Source organism: Peromyscus eremicus, chromosome 16_21 (assembly GCF_949786415.1).
Source record: "Peromyscus eremicus chromosome 16_21, PerEre_H2_v1, whole genome shotgun sequence".
Classification (NCBI taxonomy): Eukaryota; Metazoa; Chordata; class Mammalia; order Rodentia; family Cricetidae; genus Peromyscus; species Peromyscus eremicus.
Window position 1 is genome coordinate 384584 of NC_081432.1, and position 14927 is coordinate 399510.

At 38.4% G+C, this 14927-nt stretch overlaps 1 protein-coding gene across 1 annotated transcript; it reads left to right on the forward strand.

Moving 5' to 3' along the window:
- Window positions 1-13964: 13964 nt before the first annotated feature.
- Window positions 13965-14927, forward strand: LOC131926714 (olfactory receptor 14J1). The gene has a single exon (XM_059282275.1). The coding sequence runs from the start codon at window positions 13965-13967 to the stop codon at window positions 14925-14927; it is 963 nt and encodes a 320-aa protein (XP_059138258.1).

The following is a 14927-nucleotide window of genomic DNA, read 5'->3' on the forward strand; positions in this document are numbered from 1 at the left end:
TAGCTGAAGAAAAACAAAAGGGGAAAAATAGACAAATTTGCCTCTCAGAAAAGATCTCAACTTGGAATTCATCAGGGAACCATCTAACAGATGCCAGAGAGTTCACAAGAGTAACTGGACCAAGAAGGAAACAATCAACTCTTGGTTAAACCCATATTGCACTGAGTTATTTATAAAAATGCAATAGCTTCCCCATTGTTACAATAATGTTGAGGAATGCTTGAGCTGCAGGCTGTACTAAACACTGTGATTGAGGAGTTCATACAACACCAAGTGGCCATAACATTTGTGATTCTGAGTCACAACAACAAAAAATATGGCTTTCTTCTGTTAACATTGAAATTCAAAAGAGAAAAAAAATTCTATCATTTTGAGCCAAATTTGATACAAGCCTTATTTAAATATTAAATACTAACCAAGAAAGATTTTGGTGAGGACCACTCCCTGGAATTTCCAGTTACCTGACCCTTGGGACTTACTATCCCCATTTGATTATTTGTATCCTGTGTCAAATCTTTGACTCTATGATGGGCATTTGTTTATATTTGGATATAATAACCATCAGGTTAATGGTACCCAGATAGGAATCATCATTTAGTTATTATATTAATGATGTAAGAGCCAACAGTAATTGGCAGAAGTAGAAGGGCCAAAGGCCCTGTGTGATGGCTGACATCAGAGTTACTATCTAGAAGGAGCCTGGAAATGGATGGGACACCAGTAATTTATTTTATCTCAGGTCTCCTCTTTGTAATATTTCTTTGATTACAGCCCAACTATAATCCTAAATTGTTTATATAAAAATAGCATTTTTTCTTAAAGCTTTGTAATACCTCTTTTCTGCATGAAGCAGGCCAAGTATCCTATTATATTATATTGTAGAACTATTTTATGAACCTACCAGTTAAATAAATCTAGGCCCACTTTCCTGGTGTGTCAGTTGGTATTATAGGTAGTCATTTTGTCTGCTATGCCAGGGAGTTTCCTTTTGATTTAGCATTTCAGCCTTTCAGGGGAGGGCGGCAAGGGATGATGTACTTACTTTCTTCTGTAACTACTGTTCCAGCTGAAACTAGGGCATCTTTGTCAGGGCTCAGGAAGGATGAAAGGCTAGTCAAAGGCTGGGCAATGGGACATTTATCAGAAGTATAATAAGTTGATCCATCTGAAGAGACAGGGAGCAATCATATTGGCTGAACTGATTTGCATCAGCTTTTAGCTTCGTCCATGCTCAGCAATTTGCAGTCTGCAGGTGATCCCTGGATGGTGTCTGTCAGCTAAGTGGAAAAATGCTGAGACAAATATAGACTAGGGATAGAAGTTAAAGATTTAGGAACTTAAAAGAAAACCCTAAGTGTGGAAATTTTAGGCCCATAGCCCTAGTCATTGGGGAAGGGGAAGAATCCCAAGACCAAGAAGAGATCTCATCCACAGGAATAGACAGGAGGGAAGCAGGCTGTATTTATCTGGAGTCTATTTGATCTGTGACAGGTGGTCAGTCTTATGACAGTCTTGTAACAGTCTTATAACTTCTTTAATTCCCTAAAGCTTACATGAATTTTTAGTTTACAAAAAAAGATAAAAGTTCTAGATATTATCATTGTATTGAAATCCACATTGTAGAAAAAGCAGCTAACAGATGACTGAAAAACAGCTGGAGCAGTTTTACAACTTGGAGTCATAATAAAAGCTATATCTTTGGGTTAAAAGGCATAAACTTTTTTTTCTGTGAAAGAGAAAGATATATGTTTTTAGCCCAATGAAAAACACCTTTAAGTCTATGCTAAAACAAACAAAGGAAATTTAAAATCTTGAGCTTGTGCAAGTAGTCAGTGTTCTACCAGCTTATCAGAACTCCATTGACCAATGTTAAGACTCTGCGTCTTTGAAATCTTAGTATAATAATGGCATGGAAAGGGAAAGAAATCTGAAGCATTTAATTTTATATACCTTAAATCATTTTCTGAGACCCTCAGAACTTATTTAAGCTTTTATATACTCAAACCTTTATATGCCTCAGAGCAAATTTTTTTTCCATCTAATCATTTACCAGAGACATGAGTAGTTATTACTGACAGCAGTTATTACAAAGCATGTTCCTGTAGTGCAAAGTTATACCTGAAACCTGTTTATCCTTTAATATGAAGTCTGTGAGCAAGTCAAACCTGTCTGCCTTTTCTTAACTAGAGACCTAGTAGCTTTAGATGAACTGACTGATGAACTAACAAGGTGGCTGCAGCCTTGGGGAAGGAGCCGATTGTTGCTGCCTACCTGACAAAGCTACAGTTATCCCACCTGTCAATGTCAGAGATATAAGAAAGAAAAATTAGAGCAGGAAATATAATCCAAATGGCTTATGTGTCAATTAAAATGACAGAGACTAGTCCATAGTCCATTACCTAGACAGTCATCCCAGGATCCTGTGGTCTCCATGGCATTGGGGGCAGAAATACTAGGACAGCATCAGTCTTCATCCACCAAGCCCAGGAGACCTGAAAGACATTTCCTGTGGAGGAGGAATTTGGGGGACTGACCTTACTTGTATAGGCAAAGTGGCATAATCAACTCTCCATTGTCCACAGTTTGGACAGGGTCATTGCCACAGACAAGGTATTGGAGCAGTTATCTAAGTGGTTAGTGTTACCACAATCCAGGTGGAATCATCGGTGCCCCATTATTTTCTCTGGAGACTTGGAGGTCTCTGTCATAGTAAGCTTTTTCCATTAAACATTTTAAATGTCATGTTCAGCAGATTTCTGACAAGTTTGAGGACTATTATCAATCTGACCTAACAAACTTTTTTTTATTTTTAGTTACTTGCTTTAGGCTTAACTTTGGAAATACATACAGGAGGCTAAATAAATATTTCTTCATTTAATTAATTACATTAGTACTTAACATGACTACAAGTAGTTCTGAAAACATTAAAGAATTTGATCATTTATAAGGTGACTGACCATTAACTTGTGTGTCCTAATCATCTTTAACAGTTTACAATTATAAGCTTTTATAAGATTAGGATTTTGTGGTTTTATCATTATTAAGTTTGAGACTTAAAAAAAAATTACTTACAGAACTCAGTTTATCAAAATAGCTAAAGTTTAATAAAGCTCACAAAGACTAGGAGTATAGACATACATTCTTAAGCCTGGATAGACCTTACGGAAGCAGAGACATTCTCTAAGTCAGTGGTTCTCAATCTTCCTAATGCTGTGATCCTTCAATACAGTTCCCCATGTTGTGGCAACCCCTCAACCAGAAAATCATTCTTGTTGCTATTTCACAGGTGCAATTTTGCCCCTGTTATGAGTTGCATTACAAACATCCAACATGCAGGAGGTCCTAGGCTATCCCTGTGAAAAGGAATTTTAACCCTGAAAGGGTCAGGACTCACAGGTTAAGAACTGCTGCTCCAAGCCCTTTGCCAGACTGCTTAGGTCATTGTCTTGCTGCATCATAATAGGAATATCCTAGTTTCTGCTGTTCAGTGTTTGGTGCTCATAGCTGTGGCCCTACCTCTTTAGCCTTTTTATTTATTTATTTATTTATTTATTTATTTATTTATTTATTTATTTATTTATTTATTTTATTTATTTAAGATGACATATTAATAATATAAAACATTTTTTAATTTGGATATAAATTTATTTCCTGCTCATATTGAACTTATGGCCAAGAAGGGAGGGGCTAGAGAGGTGGATCAGCAGTTAAGCACAATTAACTGCTTTTACAGAGGACTCTTACATAAGAGTTTATTTTCCAGCATCCATGTCAGGCTGTTCACAGCTGCCTGTACCTCTTCTCCAGAGCCTCTGACACTCTCTTCTGGCCTTTGTGGGCATCTGCACTGATGTGACATATACATACAGACACATACCCCCTACACATAAATTAAAATACTAAATATAAATATTTAGAGCCAGGTGGTGATGGCATATGCCTTTGATCTCAGCACTAAGGAGGCAGAGGCAGGTAGATCTCTGTGAGTTCGAGATCCTGGTCTCAAACTGGTCTACAGAGTGAGTTCCAGGACAGCCAGGGCTGTTACACAGAGAAAACTGTCTTGAAAAACAAAACAAACAAACAAACCAAAAACTTTGAAAAGAAGAGAAATTAGTTAAATAATCTTACAAATGAACTTAAAATGTCCCATAGCCTTATAAATTTAAATATTTTAAAAGTTGTTCCTTAAAAAATACCCAGTTATTTTTGTTTAAATTTTCTGTAAAACTCCAAAATTTACTCTCCAAAACTACATTTTTTGTTTGTTTGTTTTTTGAGACAGGATTTCTCTGTGTAAGCTTTGTGCCTTTCCTGGATCTCACTCTGTAGACCGGGCTGGCCTCAAACTCACAGAGCTCCGCCTGCCTCTGCCTCCCGAGTGCTTGGATTAAAGGCGTGTGCCACCACCGCCTGGCCAAAACTACATTTTTTAAAAGCTTAAAATTGCTTAACTATGAGCTCCTATAATATATATAAAAAAAAGTACTTTTTTTTAACTTCAAGAGGGAAGGTACAGGATATAATCACAATCTGCAGAAGGCAAAATCAGGCTCCAACAATATAAGCAATTCAATGCTCAATATCTGGGATGCCTGTGTAATCCTTTGGGCTTTCCCAAGGAGCTTAGATTACATCTTTGACCTCATCCTTGGCAGCATATACATATCCTGACTTCTAGATCCAATCTAGTTCCATTTCATTGAATCTGGCAGTTCTGTTGTCTATCACATGGTATGGGCATCTCCAAAACTGCTAGGGTCCCACAGTGCAACTGGGCTTTCTTTAGAAATTCCACCCCTGTCACACACTGGCAAGCCTCATCTATTCTCCATGACTCCTTCATGTCTTTAAAACTAATACTACCTAAGTGACTCTTATGTTACAAAGTTTGACTGCTAGCACAAGGTGCATTCTTGCATATGAAGGCCTGGAGGTACTGCTTTAAGACTTTAAACAAGCATTGTTTTTAAATCCTATCTTTCATGAACCTTGTTTCAGGACAGGACATGAATTATCATATAAAAATCCATCCTAATCCAAAATATCTTGCAGACCTGCTGTTGCCTTCTTGGTAGGGCCATGTCATGTGCTCACCTTTAATCATGATGACAATGAAGTCACATGACATCTATCTTCTCTAACCCTAGATGGCTGCCAGCCACATGGCTATCCAAAAATGGTGGTGAAGTCACATGATATCCACCCTCTCCAACCCTAGAAAAGATGAATTATGAGCCACATGGCTGCCTAAAGATGGTAGCAAGCTATGTGTTGCTTATATCCCAAAATGGAATCATGCTTCATGGTTCCTCTAATATTACCTATTCATAGATTTTTAACTACCAAACCCCAGTGTTACAGTTTTAAATAAAAATTTTTCAAAGATTTTTAACTATATTCAATAAAATAAGCTTATAAATCTTGAGGTTACAGAATGTTCACATAAACCAAGTCTAATTTTTGGCTGTTCTGTTTTGCTTTCTTTTCCTGTCACAGCATCAGGTGGCTCAACTGACACAGGATGGAGGAAACTCCTAAATATGCTTGGGCCTAGAGAAGGAAGAGCAATAACCCAACTCTAGAGCCAGCTTCCCAGTAAAAGAGAACAGCACAAAACAACTTTAATGCTACCTGTTAGACCCCAAAGTTTAGGGTCTCAAGTGGGCACCCCAAGAACCCAGACTCCGGTCCAGTTGATGCAACAGCATGAGGTTTATTGAAGAAGCAACTGTACAGATGGGCTAACTCAGCTCCAAAGAGCAAGAGTCGCATCTTACTGTAGCCACATGGGTGCTTTTAAAGGAAAAACCCACAAAAACCACGAGATTACAATTCCCATACAATTTTGTTTCGATTGATTTATGTCTAGAGGCTAATTTCATAAGATCATGGTCTGATCACAGAGTGATCACAGAGCGGGTACAGTCACGTCCCCGTGTACATTCTTCCTGAAACCTCAAGGGGGGTATCAGGGTGGGAGTGGAGTTTACACAAAGGTCACAGTGGTCCTTCCTAGAACATTTGCAACTCTCCCAGTCACAGTTGAGCACATCTCTTAATAGAAATCTCTTTACATTGTTACATTGTGGCAGGGGTGATTGAGTAATGATTGAGTCAGCTTGCCCTTGGAACTAGATTTTTAGTTTCTCATTTCCTGGGGTTTGGGGGTGTAAGCCTGAAGGGTTAGGGTCTTTCACTACCCATACCCAAAAGACATCTGAACTCCTGCTAACCTGAATCCAGTGACCAGAGAGTTTAGAGATAAATTCTGAGCCTGGGCCATAAGCTACGGCAGCAGTGGTGGGTGGTGGCTGGAGACAGCAGAGACAGCAGAGACAGCAAACATATCCAACCCTGCACCATAAGCTACGGCAGCAGTGGTGGGTGGTGGCTGGAGACAGCAGAGACAGCAAACATACCCAATGCATCTCTGTCTCAGCTCCACGTTTGCAACAACTCTTACAGGCACACCAGAAAACACAGACAGGCAAAACTACAACAAAACAGGCAGACACAACTTTCCAACCAACCAGAACCAGATGGGAGAGTGACTTCTTGCTATTTGCCCTGGACAGGAAAATATTGAGGTCCCATTGAACCCCTTCCGCATCTCAGATAGGGATCCAAAAGACTAGAACCAGACTATGACTCACCAGAAGGCCTCCATAGATGCTTGTTACTTTTTTAAGCAAGGAAGTTCACCCCAATAGTCTACAAACTAAAGGCTTCCTTGACTCTATGGAATATCTCAAGGCATGTACCTCCTGAAGCAGCCCCTCAGCCCCAGAGTTCTAGAATAAAAATATGGTTTTAGAATTGGGTGGATGGTCTGAGTCTTGCTGAAGGCCTCCAGAAAATGTTAATTGCATTGGACAAAACCACAATTTAAAGTCAAAATTGAAGCAAATTTCAATTGAATACTGGCCAGGTGGAAGGGCTCTGGCCAGGTACATCTCTGCATTTCTGGAAAATGGCTACAAGTCATGCCTTGCAGAGGCTTAAAAAGGCAACTCTACAAGGCCATCATATTTCACATCAGGTCCAATCAGGGGCAAACATACATCCTAACATGTTTCCTGCCTACATACCTCCCACCTACACCCAGTCAGGAACAAGCATACATCCTGACATATTTCCTGTCCATGCATCTCTCACTTACATGTGATCAAGCACATCTGGTGCAGGTGCAGATGGGAAAAAACTTATTTAGAGGAGTGAAAACATAAATATCTTCCAGCATTTAACTTTGGTTCTCACATTAAACCTTGACAGCCCATTGTTACATAAGAAGAGAGTCCATTTCCTTGGCTAATATATTTATCTGAAACATATTAATCTGAAAAGCAAACCCAAATATTACCAAGCTTTTTATCACAGTATTTCTCACAAACTATGGCCTTTTATTGTGTGGGATTCACAGCAATACAACATATAATAATATATGGTCACTTGTACTAACAAACATGTGCATAGTATTAATGTTAATGAGAATTAACCCAAGCGGTATTAATTCTCAAAGGTCATGGGATGTTGAGAGTAAATTAAGACATTACATCTTGTTTTTTTTTTAATTTTTCTTAAAGTCTAGATATAACTCAAGCATTAAATAGTAAAACTTTTATGTTATAATGGAACGAGATTTGCATATTTATGACAATAGTATGAATTTCTAAACAAAATCACCAAAGAAATATTTTGTTGTTGTGAGATGTTGTTCAGGTAATTCCTCAAGTCTAAAGGGTCTATTTGACTGTCCACATCTCAGACTTGCCAGAAAAATATCACAGATTAGATGTAAAAATCAATTTGATTTTTTTACCATACAAATGTAGCTCATAATCTACGTGAATGCTTCCTAGTGTTGCAGTGTTAGGATCCACTGAGAGAGACTAAAGACTTAGACTCAATTCAAATTTAGATTAAATGAATTTATTCTTACTGCTAGCAGGACAGCAGCCTTAGAGCTAAACAGCATACTGTGTCATAAGGAGCTAAAAGAAGGGTTTACAAAGTGAGCATCAAAGGTGTGCATTACAATTATCTACGGAATCCACAGCTGGGCAAGAAAATTGCTTTCCTCCCCTCTGATGCTTCTCTTTCCTGCTGTTCAGTAATAAAAAGACCACATCATCCCAATCCCACAGTGATAAGTAAAGTTTACAAAAACAGGAACACCATTATCTATTCTTATCTCACCTGCAGTCCATTAGAATCTCACAGGCATTCCAGGGCAAAAGTCAATGGCCACTAAGGGATGTCTGGTACCGTTTAAAGTTTCTTTAGCCACCACAGGGGAGTTATGTGTAAATTATTGCACAGGATTGAACACTGTGAGGGAAATGTCACTAACTGACTGGGATAAAGTAGGCAGTAACACAGTGCCATCAGGTTAGGGCTGACTGTCACATCCCCACACTAGAAAAAAGTTAATGTGTCTAAACACAAGGTTAAATGAATTAAAGAATGTGTAATATCAAGCAGGCAAGTCAAAATAGTTTAATGGTAAAAATAATGGAAAATCGCTGGGTGGTGGTGGCACATGCCTTTGTTCCCAGCACCCAGGAGGCAGAGGCAGGAGGATCTCTGTGAGTTCGAGACCAGCCTGGTCTACAGAGTGAGATCCAGGACAGGCACCAAAACTACACAGAGAAACCCTGTCTTGAAAAACAAAACAAAACAAAACAAAAAGAAAGAAAGAAAGAAAGATATTTATTATCCTTGAAATTAGTTTATTAAATTTATTATAAATATATTGGCAAATTTTACAAATAGACAGTGGCCACCAAATAGAAAGAAAAGTACAGACGCATATATAATTAGGTAAAAATATTCATATTGTTAGGTTTCAAACCCAGGACAAATAGCTGAGGTGCCTATTTAGTATTATCAAAGTAGACGCTGGCTGCCAGGTTCTCCCCACATCCCTTAGTCCCTATGTATAACAGGGTCCTCCTGGCTGGCGTACTCTGTCCCCTACCTAAACTTTTCTAGCCCAGGGAGTGGGCTGCCCCTCCCAAAGCTGTCCTTCCCTGTATAATCCAACCATTTTGGTTACCTGGTCTTTTTGTTGACTCTCTTTTAGGCCTCCTGGCTACTGTACCTGTTCCCTCTCTCTCCCCTATCCCTTCCCCTCACCTTCTCCTCACATGGCTCAGGGTCTTGCCCACTGTGGACTCTCCCAGATGTTCCTGCCTCTGGCTATGCTCTCCAACATATCTATAGTAAGCTTTTCCCTTCAGCATTCCTAGGAAGAGTCATGTCCTTTCCTTCTCATTTCCTTTGTCTGTTCACATATCAGAACAAACTGTTATCATGTTTATTAGAGATAAATGGACAATTTCCAATGATGTGAACAAATAAAAGTTTTACAGCTTGAGTAAAGGTATTTATTCTCATCCTATCAAAAAACTAAACTTAGTATTATTCATTGACCACAAGTGTGAAATTCTCAAGAATAAAGAAAAATTATAAAAATAAAGGATTGGAAAAGAAAAGAAATAATTTTTTTAAAAAAGGGAAAACTCCATGATGAAACCATAAAATACTGGTAAGTATAACTAAACAATACACAAATAAGTAAAAGACAATCTTACATTAATTCATTAGAAGAATAAATGTTTTCTAAATGGTCAAACTACCCAAAGCAATCTATAAATTCAATGCATTCCAATAAAAATAACAATGACCTTCTCCACGGACACATAAAATAATGTTAAAATTTCTAGGAGAGGACAAGGGAACTTGAATAGTCTAAACATCCATCAAAAGAGGGAAAAAGAATAAAGATAAAGGTATCATAGTACCTGACTTACACAATGAGACAATAGTCACAAACCTGCATGGCACTGGCATAAAATCAAACATGGGTGGACTGGATTCAATGAAGAACTTACCAAAGAATCCACACACAGCTTAACTGATTGCTTTTTCAGTACAAGGACCAAACCAGGATACCTTGCATGCTAGGCAGATACTCTCTGCCACTGAGCTACTTCTTTAGCCTAATTAACTTTTAAGTTTTCGTTATTTCACTGACCTAGTAAAAACATAAAATTTCAAAATGGGGTGCGTGTGTGTGTGTGTGTGTGTGTGTGTGTGTGTGTGTGTGTGTGTAATGTTTAAAACAGTCTAGATACGTCTATTCCCTCTAGCATTCGACATTTTTTTATGATGAAAATAGTCAAATTCCTTTTTTCTAACTTTCTAAGATATAGACTACATACTGTTACCTTGTCACCATACTATGAATAATATGAGTAAGAATTGCTTTTACCTGACTAATTTAGTATCTATAGCTCAACCTGCCCTCATTTACTTCCCCCAGTAACTAGTAATTAATACCAGTTCTACTCTTAGTCACACAGTCCAATCAGCATAATGCCATGGGCCAGCATGATGCCCTGAAGACAGGTGATCAGGACCCCTACAAACTAAGTTATGACACAAGACAGGAGAACTGATATACATTTGAGGCCAGCAGAAAGCAATTTGCTTCTTGTGGACCTTACAGCACGGTATGGAGGAAAAAGCATTTACTAAATCAAAAATAACATTCCAGGTACAAGGAGATGTGTTAATCTGCTCAAGTAAGGATCTAGCAAAGTAGCTGAGATTGGAGTTGCAAATTAATTAAACTTACAATGATCAACTGTCATTTTCCATGATCCACTCATTTTCTTCACAGACAAATTAGGAGAGCTAAAGGTGAATGTGGTAAGCCTCATCATCCCTGAATCTTTCAAATCCTTAATGGTGGCACCAAGCTCTGTAATTCCTGTGAAGGTGCAATATTGTTTGGGGTTCTCTGTTTTCCTGGTGGAGGCAGACTTCCATTTGGCTTTTCCAACCCTTATAGCTCTCAACCCCCTCCCCCAGAACAGGGAACCAGTGAGGGAATTCTGCCAGCTCCTAAGAGTATCCATGGCAAATATGCATGTGTTTTGGTACTGGAAAACAACCACTGGGGATGTGTTGAACCCACATCCATATTCCATTGAGTTGAACTTTAGCTAAAAGGTTTTTGATTACCTAACCCCCATAGTTTCTTTGACTATAGGACTATAATGCTTTTGGGGATTTCCCATTTTCTCTATTAACAATTTCATTGTTGTGCTTGAATGTCCGTCAAGAAGAAACTTATGGAAGCAAGGGTTTATGTTGGCTTAAAGTTTGAGAAGGTGCTTTCATCACTGGGGAAGACATGGTAGCAGGAGCATGAAGCTGCTGGTCATGTTGCATCAATAGGAAAAAAGCAGAAAGCAAACAAGAAGTGGAACCCAGGTTAGAAAGTTTCAAATGTACAACTTTCTCCAAAGAAACTCAACCCCCTTAAGATTCCAACAACCTGAACAGTGCCACCAGCTAGGCACCAGACATTCAGATACATGAGTCTGTGAGATAAATTTCACATGCAAATCTCATTAATTATTAAAATGGAAGCTTGAAATTAATCACATTTAGAGTGATTTTAGAAAAGACATGGTGTTTGGAGAAAGCTTGGAGCTCATGTGATGCTAAAATGGTATAATACTAAGAATACTTGTAATTATGAGTTCATGTAAACAAATAGCCATTAAATATTTGCCTTTTTACATGAAGCGTATACAAAAATGCATGAGTTCATCAATGAACAGCTAAATTGAAATTAAAAGTAAAGAGGAAAAAGAACTTATACAGAAATCTATGAACATAAACTTCAGGAAGATTTAAAAAACTGTTCATTTCTTATCTATAATACCCAAACCTATAACATTCAGTTAAATCAAGAGAATAATTAGCAGCTCTCCACTGGGGTGAGTCCCTGAGAGAGAGCTCCTCAAAATTCCACCCTTTGAACAGTGTTTACCTGAGACCAAGCCTGGAGGAACAGTATGTCCCCTGGTGCCTGGGCAGGTTCAGGTACCATGGGCTTAATAAGGAGTCAAAGCATCCTTTGCTTCATACTCAGTTTTGTATGAGAGCACCTTAGTCCTTTCCTTACATGAAAATCTCACAGCTAGATTCTGGAACAAAGAATCTCAAGATCCAGTGAATCCAAGAATCTCAAGGATCCAGTGAAATTTGTTCCCACTGACTAAGGTCAACATTGGTAAGTGAAACTTCTCCAAGTTCTATATAATTCACTTGACATTTAAGTAGCATGCATGAGCATCCATGTCAGTTATCACAGAAATGACTTCTAATAAGACTTATAATTTCCTTTCCCAAAGAATAGTTTAAATAGGCTGGAAAATACATACAGGAAGTGAGTCTAGAAAAGACATGAATTATAGTCACCTCAGTGTATGTGGTATGGACTACCTTACATGAACACTTCCTGAGCTGTCTGTTAAGCTCAGAAAAATTTTTAACCAGAGAAGTAACGTGACTGTCCTAAAATTATCAAATATTTTCCAAGCCAAGTGGATGGAGTCTTAGAGGAAGAATTATCAGGAAATGTCAAGATATAGTTTAAGAAAAAAATCAGCATAGCCTTATGATATGATTGGCTTCTTGAGAGTAATCTAAGAAACCATCATTATTAGACACAAGGATTGCAAGAGTTGGTAAGTTACAATGAGAGAAGAATTGGACGATCAGTCAGGGAACATGTTGGGGAAGATAATGTTTGGCACAATAAGGATTTTGGATATTATTTATAATAATGAAATCAGCAGAAATTGAAGTGTGAAGTTAAGAAAGTCTTGGTGATTTGCTTCACAGATCAGCCCAGCACAACATGGAAGTATGACTGGAATTGCATAAAGTTGAGGAATGAAACTGCCAAAGATGAAAGACTCATCTATAAAGTAACAAGAGGTAATAACTGAAGAAATAATTAGCAGATAAAATTTTAATGTTTTTTGAATGTGAGGAGATGAAAGATATGTGAGAGGGAGATGGAGCTGACCCAGTTGAAGGTAGCTAAGCGTGAATCAGAACATGAGACTCTGAAACAGGAGCAAAGCAGCAGGAGAAAGGAGATTGTAGGAAAAATAATGGAACAAAGGCATGCCCATTCTATAAATGGATGAGATAAAGTATCTATGTATATTTAATACAGAGATACACATATACACACAGAGCACAGCGCACAGCACAGTGGTCAATATGAGTGGTTCAGAGAGAGAGAGAGAGAGAGAGAGAGAGAGAGAGAGAGAGAGAGAGAGAATATGCCATACTGTAACAAAGCAGTTGTTGAGATGGAATACAGATGGGCACAGATGTAGACACTGACTGAGAAAAGAGAAAAGCTAAAGAGAATTTTGTTCCTGTACAGATAGAAAAAGGGGAAACAACACATAATTGCCTGTATGTTCTCACTGAAGTGACTGATATCTTTCCTCTATTTATTCTGGGTTATTCCTAATCATTTATAGGTTGTACCAGTAACTAAATTTTTTATAGTTATCAGAGGAGGCTGCAGTGTATTATTATTGTCATTATTTATTATTATTATTATTATTGTTATTGTTATTATTATTATCATTTGTTTTTTTGACATGGAGTTTGTATGTGTAACAGTCCTGGCTGTCTTGGAACTCATTTTGGTAGACCAGGCTGGCCTCAAACTCACAGAGATCTGCCTGCCTCTATCTTCCAAGTACTGGGATTAAAGGTGTGTACCACCACCGCATGACTGATTATTGTTTAATGCAGTGTATTATTTTGATGCTAAGGTACCATGTATAAAATATGAAGCTATTATATTGACCTCATTCTCACTGGTTTTATTGAAGTAAAGCTATTTCCATCATCATTTCATTCAGTTTTTCTAATTTTGATAATTCAGGTTCTATTCCAGAAAATTCTCATGACTTGTTAATCACACTTAGGGTTTCTATTTCCAGAAAATTGCTAAATATTTGTCAGAAGTGAGTGTTAGCTAATCCCAGGGATGACAAGCTCTTCTTGCTATCAGTAGTTTTACTTCATCTTTTCCTTAAATAGAGCCAAACCTTGAGTCTCCAGGGTGACCCAGAATGAATGTGAGCTCCAAGACTGGATTCCTCCTCATGGGGTTCTCTGATGAGCGTAAGCTTCAGATTTTACATGCAGTGCTCTTTTTGATAACATACCTGCTGGCCATTATGGGCAATCTGCTCATTATCACTATCACCACCTTGGACCATCGTCTGCATTCTCCCATGTACTACTTCTTGAAGCACCTCTCTCTTTTGGACCTCTGCTTCATTTCTGTTACTGTCCCCCAATCCATTGCAAACTCACTCATGAACAATGGGTTCATTTCCCTTGGTCAGTGTATGCTTCAGGTTTTCTTCTTCATAGCTCTGGCATCGTCAGAAGTAGCTATCCTCACAGTGATGTCTTATGACCGATATGTCGCCATCTGTCGGCCACTGCAGTATGAGACAATTATGGATCCCCGTGCCTGCAAGCATGCAGTGATAGCTGTGTGGATGGCAGGTGGCCTGTCTGGGCTCATACACACGGGTGTTAACTTCTCAATTCCTCTTTGTGGGCAGAGAATTATTCACCAGTTCTTCTGTGACATTCCCCAAATGCTAAAACTAGCCTGTTCTTACGAATTCATTAATGAGATTGCAGTGGCCGCATTCACAACATCCACAGCCTTTGCCTGTTTGATCTCCATTGTGTTCTCCTATATTCAGATCTTCTCAACTGTGATGAGAATTCCATCATCTGAAGGTCGGACTAAGGTATTCTCCACTTGCCTACCACACTTGTTTGTAGTTTCCTTCTTTCTCTCAGCTGCAGGCTTTGAGTTTCTAAGACCCCCTTCAGATTCTCTGTCAGCTATGGACCTCACATTCTCCATATTCTACACTGTAATACCTCCAACACTCAATCCAGTCATCTACAGCTTGAGAAATGAAGCCATGAAAGCAGCTCTGAAGAAAGTGTTGTCGAGAGAAGAATTTTCTCAGAGAATGGTGTGTTTAAAAGCTATATTCAAACTCTAA

Coding starts and splice junctions, on each gene's coding strand:
- LOC131926714 (XM_059282275.1), top strand. CDS start 13,965: ATGAATGTGAGCTCCAAGACTGGATTCCTCCTCATGGGGTTCTCTGAT.